The 10,846-nt window shown below is 38.2% G+C and overlaps 1 protein-coding gene across 1 annotated transcript in view; it reads right to left on the bottom strand.

Annotated features, from left to right (window-relative positions):
• Positions 1-49: 49 nt before the first annotated feature.
• LOC103362060 (leucine-rich repeat-containing protein 16A-like) overlaps positions 50-10,846 on the bottom strand; it is a 42,001-nt gene continuing 31,204 nt past the window's right edge. The window contains exons 3-10 of the mRNA XM_008288318.1: positions 10,038-10,088; positions 3,283-3,342; positions 2,869-2,990; positions 2,019-2,116; positions 1,849-1,919; positions 1,335-1,408; positions 506-581; positions 50-315 (exon numbers count right to left, since the gene is read on the bottom strand). Of these exons, the coding sequence (XP_008286540.1) occupies positions 211-315; positions 506-581; positions 1,335-1,408; positions 1,849-1,919; positions 2,019-2,116; positions 2,869-2,990; positions 3,283-3,342; positions 10,038-10,088 (657 nt within the window). The 3' untranslated portion in view covers positions 50-210. The remainder of the gene's footprint in view (positions 316-505; positions 582-1,334; positions 1,409-1,848; positions 1,920-2,018; positions 2,117-2,868; positions 2,991-3,282; positions 3,343-10,037; positions 10,089-10,846) is intronic.

The raw sequence follows: 10,846 nt of genomic DNA, 5'->3' as shown, positions 1-10,846 counted from the left end.
GAAGAAGAAGAGAAACAGTTCAAACAACAGGTCAGCATCATTGACAAAGTTTTACTGGTGTCTGAATCTCATCTTAGGTATACACAATCAACAAACTAAATGTAATATCCTAAACAGACTTGGTGTCCTGGTTGCAAACAGTTTATTTCACTTAGAAAAAATGTGGCCAGGATTTTTGGAGAAGTACAAAGCACAAGAACATCAGTTCTATTATTTGACCTCTGACCTTCTGAGTCCAGCGTTGTCCAGAACCAGCTCCTCCAGCCGGTTGGATCGAGCCACCACTTTGAAAATCTGGTCACACACATCTGTTGACTGGAAAAACAGAAAACACACACAGACGCCTTGAATTTCATTTCACATCAGGGAGATTTCAAAGAAGCATTTTTTTGTTTCAGTAACTGGAGATCACAGTTCACTTTAATGATATTAACTAGAGGTGTACAGTTGTTTGTATCAATGGTAGACTGGGATTTCTGGGTAAAACTGAACTTCAGGACGTTACCAGTTTGTAGTCTTTGGTGGAGAGTTTGGTGAACCACTGGTTGTATTCTAGAGCTGCGATGATCGGCACCAAATCCCTGCAGGGAAAATGAAAAAAGCTTTTAGATAGAGGTGTCAGCCGCTGTGTTCGACAGAGTAATAATCATAGTACATTTTATTTATGTTACTTTTTCAGCGAAGAAAGCCGCCAGAATAAACTAAACTGATGGCAAATATCAAGAATACAAGAGCTGTTCAAATGTCTAAATTAAATGTTTAATAACCAGCTAAGAGAAGCCAACTACTTAATTAGGTGGCTCCTGTTAGTGGAAAGTGATATGTGTTGAATAAATTTAAGCAGCATACCACTACAGAGTCTGCTCATACCGCTACACCAGAAGTACTTCACCCATCGGCCACTTTCAACCTCTGCACTACTAAGAATTAGGCATGGCAGAGCATATAGTGTGATTACTTCTCTTATTGTGGATTACATTTTTTAAAATTTTGCATTGGGAACTACTTGTCCTTAAGTATTTTGCATTATTTTATTTAAACACTATCCGGATAAACACTTGAATCTTAATCTTTGGTAAAATGTAGGTAAAGCTGAGGCGACGAGAACTGTATAGAAAATTTTTGTACCTTTTGCAACATCTTCTGGCAGTTTCCCAAACCTGTGATACTTCAGTAAATCAAGAAAAGTCACGCCTTGTTTTATTCCTTCTATAAGCTAACTGTCTAGTCTTGATAAATGGAAAATTATTGCAACAACAGAGTCACTAAACCTAAGGTGAAACTGGTCCACGTTGGTCAAAGTCACATACAAGGGCTTTGACTGGTGGCCGTACCTGTTTTCCAGGTGAACAAAGTCCTGCAGGTTGAGCTCTCTGGTGTCCTGGGTGAGATAGATGGTGTCCACATCCTGGAGAAGAAGACGACAGCAGGTGAGACAGAAAGAAAAACAACGAGAGAGCTTTATGACGATGCGTTCAAGTTCGACAAACTCTGAAACAAGGACAGAAACAACTGAAACACAAATGGTGGAAGTCAGACTCAGCTTCAGCAGACGTGACAAGAATAGTGCTTCGACCAGCAGAAGAAGAAAATACAAGATTTAGCAGTAAAAGCAAAGGCAGAAGTTTCAGCAGAATCCAAAAATACCAAACAAAATATAGGGACAGCAAGGCACCATATCTTAAAAAAAAAACTATTATCAGAGCTAGTAACTGTAAAAACTGAAAAAAAGTGATTTTTTTTTAAAAATTAAAATCATTTTTGATTCGACATCTCAAATTCGTCAAAAATGCAGCGTTTGCACAAAACTGATTCTGTAAATAACAAAAAAAAAAAGATAACACTGACCCACTGGACCTCCTCTCTGTACGGCAGACCCAAGTAATCACACACACACCAGTACTGATGAGAGAAGCCGCCTGCGAAGAGTTATGCAAATAACAATGTTCAAGCCTTTGACCACACATATTTCACACGATTCGACCCGGTTTATTTGTAAAGCACTGATGGAGATTTACCGCACGGTCCGAGGTCAGCTGATCCCTGTTCGTCCCAGATGGCCTGGAGGGCGGCTGTCCTGTCTGGAGGCTTCAAACTCAACTTCCTCATCACCTTCCTTCCTTACAGAGAGGAAGAGAAAAGACAGAACAGGAAATCTGAATTTATAAACCTCAATTTGAAGAGCTCCATGAATCTCACAAAGACAACTCCACAAATTGAAAGCCGGTTCCAAAAAAAAGATAAAGTTATATCATTTATTGTAGAAAAAATGAAAAGAATAGTTAGATTTTCAACGTCCCTCCACTCCTTTGGAAAACCTGACCAGATCTAACCTTAAAATTAAAAGCATTTCATCAAATCATGATTCACAAAAAAGAAATATTTTTTTCAAAAACACTTTGTGCTCCTCAGTACAACTGGGAAGCCATGTTTGACTCACCTGTAACCAACAAGAATGTAGCTGATAAAAAGACTTTTGTGTCGAATTAAAAAAAAAAAAAAACGTATAAAAAAAATTAAATAAATAAAAACAGAAATTATAGCATCATGGCTTTGTTAAAACTACAGAAGACATTTCTAAGTTCTCTCTTCTTCTAATATCATTGTGTTGTTTCAATAGAGGTGCAGGACTTTATATTGCAGTGAAAAAGGAGCATGAAGTGACTAAAAATGTGACAGGAGCAAAACAAATAAACAGAAAAAAGAAACACCCAGGAACTGCTCGCAGTTTAAAGGATCAACTTCATTTACTTCAACTGTTCAAAGCCTTTAAAATGTACCAAATCTTAATTCAAAAGCCCTTCATGAGAAGCATTTAAAGAGTTTCCTCTTTCTCCACTCCTCTGAAAGCGGCTGTGTGCTACCTACACAGGTGAGCTGGCGGGGCAGATCTGGTGCAGACAGCTGCCGATGTGAGCGATCACCTCATCCACTTCCTCGGCCGAGCCCAGCCGGAGGCACCACGGACCGCGTTCATACTCCAACACCAGCTGCAGGGGGCGACAGCCACAAAGGAATGAGTCAAAGCGCTGCTGAGGTGATAAAATGCAGAAACTCCCCGCTGCCTCAGGAATATGTTTACAGCCCGAGGAGGTGAATTCAGGTGAGCAAATGTGCACTAATGCAGCCAATTACCTCAAATTTCATATTCCATCAATGACTGTACATTCGTGTGTGCATGAGCAACTGTTAAACTGCCATTCAGGTGAGTGTTTCTATGTCAGAAATATAGAGCACAGCAATGCAACACTATGCTTCTTGTTTGTTTGCATGTGTGCGTACCTGAGTGGGCTTGTTGCTGCTGATTCCCTGGATATCCAGATAGCTGAAGGAGTGTTCGACCTGAAGACACAGATTGTGTAAATACACCGAGTTAATCTCACGTTCCCACATCTTATTCACAGAGGGATTACTGGACAAGGGCGGCATGCTGAGCTCCGATTAGACACACAAACAACAAATCACAAAACAGAAGTTACGCGTCTCAAAGGAGAGCTTGCTCACTACACCACAAAATTTAAAAAAAAAATAATACAAGGATGACATTTATACTTCCTCCTGAGAACTGGGAGAACTTCCCAGGAACTGTTTACCAAAAACAGACCGTTTTTTAAAATCCTTCATTAACCGGATGAAGAGAGTTCAGGTGATACACAAACACTCATCACAGTCACTTTGCTATACTGGAGCAAATCTGGTTCCATAAAATGCCTTCATGTACCAGATCAAAGCATGAGAAGAAAAAAAAAACATGAAGAGACACGTGACACATGTTTTTAAGTGTTTCAACCCACAGAACAGAATCTGAGTTTAACAGATGGAGTTCTAACAGCTACATCCAGTCATAGGATGTCTTGTTAGAACAGCTGATTCACCACGTTTTCTAATATAAACACTACATGAAGCGTTTGTGGACACACTATTTGGTGCACTCCAGAGATGTTTTTCATTAACTCGGGCTCCTTAGTTACACTGATAGGAACTCTTAACGCGAAATCACATTAACATATTAAAGACAATAGTGTGTTTGTGGTACCAGCTTGGGGAAGGCCCTTTCCTGTTTGAGCGTGACACTGCTGCTGCTGTGCACAAAGTTGGCTTCTAGAGGTAGAATCCAGTGTCAAAGCACCAACATCACAGAGGAGAAATACAAGAAAAGTTATGCATTTACTGAAGTAAAAGTTCTCATCATGCAGAACGACATATTTCAGAATAATATACATCATAGTTTGAAGGTGTGGTAATGTGCTTGTCATGTGACTGTCAAAGCTGGTAAAGGTCACATTTTTACTCACTGTAAGCTCATTTTTCACTCCAATATAAAGTCCTGCACGTCTATGGAAACAGAACAACCATGGCTGGATGTAGAGAGAACTAAAAAATGTCTTCTGCGCAGTATGAAACTGATATAATGCCAATAATCATAGCTGAATTCTGTTAATCATTTATGTCACAGAAAAAAGAAAAAAAAAAAAAACCTGGATTCCACATGTAGAACATTTTTGCGAGAGCCCACAGATGTTAGTGATACTGGGGGAAAAAATGTGGCTCTACAGGCTATAGATATTTCATTTAACCTTTATTTTACCAGGTTGGTTAGTTGACAACTGGTTCTCATTTTCAATAATGACTTGGTCAAGAGGTGGCACACAAGCAAGATGAACAGGAAAAACAGATTACATGTACAGCAGCTCACACAAATTACGTAAGAACTTGTAAAATAGAGAGGCTAAAGACAGGTGCAGTAGTCCTGAAGTGTTGCTCTATCTGATTTTTTGATCAATAAGAGTGGTACATATGAGGTGAGTTGTAGGGAATGTTGCAAAGAGTTCCAGTCATTAGCGTCAGAAAACTGAAATGAGGATGGACCCAAAGTGGTATGGACTTTGGGAATGTGGAGGTTAATGAGACAGTTAGAACGAAGAGTACGGATGGAGTTATGAATGGTAAACGCAGATATGGTGGTGTTTTACCAGTGAGGGTTTTGTAGATGTAAAGAAACCAGTGTAATTGTCTGCAGGAGTGAAGAGCGGGCCAGTTCACCAGTGGGTACAAAATACTCATATTTTACTGCGTACATTTTTAATTTGTTTCCATACTCCTGTGTGTTCTGAGCGAACACAGCCTGCAGTTCAGCCGAAGAGTTTCTGAATTTTTGTCACATGACTGTTGGTTACTCATGGCCTATGCTGAGAAGCCCAGAATTTTAGCTACTTTTTTTTTTTTTTTAAAGAATCTGCATTTTTGACAATGTTTTTAATAGACGTGTAGAATAAGCAAATGAAATCACATGATTTTAAGCTCTGATTAAGCTATTTTTCTTCACAGAACTGCACATTCACAGTTTCCAGCTCTGATAAATGATGCCATTATGACAATTACAAAGAAACAACAACATTTCATTTTCATGTTCAATCCCACCAGCAGGTTTAAGGGTTCAGAGAGTTGATGCTCAGAGAAAGACATTACTTTTCTCATACTTTACATGGCTGCAGCTCCTCACTTAACATTAATAGTTTTGCTAAATAAGCTCAAGCATTTGCTTTTATTTTCAGGTCGACTGAGCTGACTGGTCAAGCTCCGACTTGTTTTGGAGTTAAGCAACAGAGAGTTTGCTGTGTCACAATAACCTCCAAACACACTGTTCATGCACTAATGAGCGGTTCTACGCTGTGCAATCTACACTATCAGCAATTCTCCAGCGAGGAATCTGTTTGTGAATCACTATTATTATATCAAAAAGACATGGAAACCTGTACTGATAAGGAGCTGTTTTTATCAGGACCTGAACAAACCCTAAAGAAGGGAGGGAGGAGGAAAGAAAAAAAAAAATCACAGAGACAATAGGAATGTCAAAAACACAAGCTGCAAATAGTCTGTAGAACAAATGTCTGGAGTGGAGTCGTGCCCGCGCACACATTTCCCTTTGAATGCAGAAAGTAAAAATAATTGTGTGGTCTCAACTCGCTGCCAAAGAGAACAAGTGTGACGGAGGGAGAAGAGGGAGAAAAACAAAGATGGAGGAGGGGGGGAGATGGAGTTACGAAAAAGAAAGTGAAAGAGATGGAGTGAATGAAAAAAAAAAAAAATAAGAGACTGCAAAAGTGAGAGAGGAACTGAGAGAGGAGAGCTTAAACAAATACCAGATAAAAAGGCTGGACAAAGTCAGTAATGAAGCAGAGAGGAAGCAAGGGAAGGGCACAGAGAGGCAGTGCCCCCTCCCCTGCTCTCCTTGCCAGCTGTTAAATTCCTCCATTGTCTTTTTTTTCTGCCTCTGCTGGGACAGAACTCGCTGAGGAACAAACCAGCCTCTGTTTCAGTCTCTCTGACAGAGTTAGAAAAACCACTGGCCCACTCTGGAACAACAGATCAGGGGTCAGCTGGCTGAGCCGCAAACCGTTGCTCAACAGATTTTGATTCAGAGGTTATCTGAGCTGCGTTTATGTTTGCTTCTGCTTTTGAACTGGATTCATAACCTGCAAAAGTACGGGCCAACCTTTTTAAATATGCTCTAAGAGGCTACAAACTGATCAAAAGCAACACTTTTAAGAAGAAAATGGAACTAACCAGACCAACAGGAAACTCTCATCATATTTTGAATTGCTTTGGTTAGAAAAGGGTTCAATCTGTTCAATTGTGCTCAAAAAGTTTTAAAGTGTGCAACACATTTCGGTCATTGAGTTAATAAACATTAAACTCTGTGAAAAAAAAAATCTTAAAACTGAGAAAACGGAGTAGTAAGTGTGCCAGAAATGTTTTTTTAATGGTGGAATACTGTAAAGAAAAAAAAAAAAAAAGGTAAACTAATATCTGTAAAACAATGATATATTTAGCAAATATAAACACAGTAAAACAGTAAACCATTTTAGCATCGCACAATGTAGAAGAATCAATAAATAATAATAATAAAAACTAATATTTTTGATGCAAACAATATTTGCAACTTTAGCCTTTTTAAAAATAGTTTTACAGTCAACATGTACATTTAAAACAAGGAAAAGGGTATAAACTCAGTAAATTGTTTTTAAAAAATCCTGGTAAAAATAAATAAATAAATAAAACAGTTAAAAGTATCAACAAAAAAAAACTTATTTTTTACTGTGTGACAAATTTTTTCCCCAGATATAAATACAGTAATAAATATTGGAATTTTCAAAACCAGTGAAAATAATGCCAAATATCCCTACAAATGATATCTTAAGTAAATTTAAATACATTAATATAGTGTATGTTCATGGTCACACAGTGTAAATGAACAAATTGATATTTGTAAAAATACAGATATATTTCCAGTTTGGTCTAGGGTTTTTTTTTTTGTGGTCAACGTATACACTCATAGTTCGGTCTGTAGTTTTAGTAGTAGTCCTTACGTGTAATTTAACATAATTAAAAACAGTAAAATCCCAGGGGAATTTTTTTTAAAAAGTTAAAAACCCTTTTAACAGTGACTAATAAATGCAGCTTTTATAAATGAGACGATGCCATGAATGACAAGCCGAGAATGTGCTGCTGGCTTGCTGGGATGCTAGTATGTACGTTTGGGCCGTAGCCAGACACTTGAATATCCACAACTGTTGTCTAAGAAATCATTTCAGAAAGCTCTAGACGGACTTCTCTAAGACCTTCAGGAAGGTTGGGACAAGTTTCCACAACAAAAAAGCGACGTAGTTCACAAAAATGACCGACCAAACTAGCTGCCAGTGGATATAGTTGTTAGTTAGTCTTAGACACCAGACACGAAGGCATTACTGCTGACTGGAGTAAAGTGTGTCATGACCTGATGTGATTATAGAAAAGAATGGACCACCTCATCAAAATCTGAGATGTATGGACCAAGTTCACAGCTGATCTCGCGACAAAAGAACTGGAAGTACCAATAATAATAATCACGTTTTCGCAGTATATAACCTCAATTAAAGTAACTTTAAAAAAAAAAAAACATTTCAACCTGCAGCGCTTCTGTTTAAAGATATAAATCTACTGTTCCCGACTGCCACAAGGGGTCCGTCTGGAGCAACGATGTCTGTCCCTTTAAAGAAATTAAAACTGCGATTACCATTAAACTAGCCGTGATCATACGACATCGTGCAAACATCTCAATCCAACTCTGACAGTCAGTTTCAGTTTGAGCAAACTCCCAACGCCCAGTTTCACTTTGCATCAGACTTTCCCACTTATTTATATTTTGTCTGGCCCTGATTCACACAGTCATTAGTAACACTCTGCCAAAAAAAAAAAACCTGGAGGGTGACCAGACAGCCTTTAAAATAGAGTCTGAGAAAAAGGAAACAGCATCAGTAATTTTAGAAGTGCGTTTAACCATGGGCTGACTTCTCTTTTAATGACACAGCAACTGTGATGACCCGTAATTTCTAAAACACTGTATTAAGCTTTAAAGCAGGAAGTTCAGGTTTTGGTTGGGAAAAGAGACTTTAGTGACTTATGAACCGAGGTACTTTGCGTTTCCTAAAGTGTGCTCTTCTGTAAAATCAAGAAAAAATGGGTCAATGTCTAAAAGGGGATTAATTAATGACTTACTCACCCTTGAAAACTGCTTCATCTAATTGACAATTTGTCGCCATTTCTATTTAGAAACTTTGTTTATTAGTTTATTGCATCCAAGAACCTATTTTACTTTTACTTTTTTACTCTCTCCAGCATGTTTTTCTCTCCGTCTCTGTCCCTCGCCCTCTAGGCTGAACTTTTCTTCCTGTCACTGTTTTCCTTTCCCACAGGCTGTGTTCTCACAGCTGCATTGTGGGTAAAACTATCAAATGTCTCCATATGGTGGGACCTGTTCTCTTCTGGGTAGAGAGGCATTGACGGAGCATGAGAGTGAGTGAGAGAGAGAGAGAGCGCGAGAGAGAGAAGGGGAAAGAGACGCTATAATTTTAGTACAACTCCGACGAACAGAGGAAGAAGAAGTAGATTTTAAAAAATGACAGACGCAGCACTAAAGCGGGTTTATAAAATTTTTAAAAAGAGGAAGAAAAGCAGAGATTAGTAAGCTGAGTGAAGTAAAAAAAAAAAGTAAGTCTAAAGACATTAATCTTGTCATATGTTGTAATTTCTCACCGCAAATCCCATAAGCCTAACAACGATGAATGAATGTGTTCTACTAAAAAGCCTGATGTGTTTTGTTGTTCACACATTAAGATTTGCTGTTGGGACACCCTTTATGACTTTGAACATCCACACTGAGGTTTATTTTGACTAAATTCCACATAAACCATCCTGCTGCCTCCAGTGTTAACTAGAGGGCCAAATGTAGATTAATCTGCAACTGAACAAAGTCCCCAACAAATGCTCTACTTTGTGCTGTCTGGGTAACGTTAAGGATGAAAACTAAAGAATCAGTTTTCCTTTTTTGGAAATAGATCAGTAGGAATGTTGGGGCTTTGAGGTGAATGTCACAGATTGGGTAAAAAAGTCAAAAAGCATGAGGTGCAGCACAAAAATTCCAGGACAGAGCAAAAATTCTATCTAGAATCTCTAAGAGAGTCTACATACATACTAGTAGTGCTGCAAGGCTGACGTTGAGCTAAATGGTATCATCGGCACTAGGGATGTTTTTATGCCCGATATTGGCATAAAAATGTAACATCTGTCAATATCATTATCGTTTTTTTTTTTGTCTATAATGAAAACCGATAAAATAATGCCTGGATTAAATAATGCCATGAAGCATGTAAACAAGTGTGGCTGCAGTAACAAACATATATCGGCATCGGTTGATATCGGAATCAGAAATTGAGAATTGGACAATATCGGCATATTGGATACTGGCAAAAAAGCCAATATCAGACATCCCTAGTTGGCACGCTAAAACACCCACAGTAACATAGCTAGCATGCTAATATTCAACACATATAAAGTCTTGAACACGTAGACGATTTTAGTTATAATGTCAGCATTTTAAAATTTACCGTTTTGGAGGAAGAACAAAAAAATGACATGAAACGGAACAAAGTGCAATTAAAGGAAGCTGATTTTTTTTATAGCACACAAACAAACTCACATAAAATTGATTTACTAACCTTAGATGGAACCCGTGCTGTCAGCAGATAGGCTCGATGTGAAGCCAAAGCCTGAGGGCAGAGAGAGAGACATACTGGTCAGACAGACAGATGGCGGAGGAGGCCTCTTTCCACGTAACGCTACTTTACTTGTTTGAGTTTACCTAAGTTTACCTGTCTGAACCTCAGCACCTACCAGAGGGTTTAAAAGGCATGATATCTTCAACAAAATGGCCCAAATTACATCATTTATCAGAGACAGAAACTGTAAAACAAAACAAAAACTTCTAACTTTCCAACGGTCCCTGAACTACTCACATGTGCAATTTCGTCAGGAGCAAAAACCAAATATTAAAATCATGATATTCAATCAAAATCACTTTATTCTATGTGTCTCAATTTAAAAACAGTCAAAAATAAACTGTTTACACTAAAAGGTTTTTTTAAAAAGGAAAAAAATTCTGCCTTCCTTGGCACGACCGCAAAGCTATTAGTGACTCAGATGTGAACAACAATCTTGTGACAAAAACTCAGGGACTTTTCGGCAGGACTGCAGGCTGGCTTTATGATGAGCAAGAGGAGCCAAGTGTGGGAACAAAAATAAAAGTATAAGCAGCAAAATATTAATAATATGTAGAGCTACTGTTTCTTTACATTATCGGTATCACCTGTGGGCACTTGGAAAAATGTTACACATGTTTGTTCCAGATTTTTTCAGTTTTTGCTAAATAAAAAATTCAAGAAATTGCCCTTGAGTTTTTTTTTTTATGATTTATGGCATTATAACTATGCCATGCCCCACAACAGACATTTCTGAGTTCTCTCTACTT

The sequence above is a fragment of the Stegastes partitus genome, unplaced genomic scaffold, assembly GCF_000690725.1.
Source record: "Stegastes partitus isolate 25-593 unplaced genomic scaffold, Stegastes_partitus-1.0.2 Scaffold552, whole genome shotgun sequence".
Classification (NCBI taxonomy): Eukaryota; Metazoa; Chordata; class Actinopteri; family Pomacentridae; genus Stegastes; species Stegastes partitus.
The sequence above is the reverse complement of the archived record's forward strand: the minus strand, read 5'-3'. Positions and strand labels throughout refer to the sequence as shown.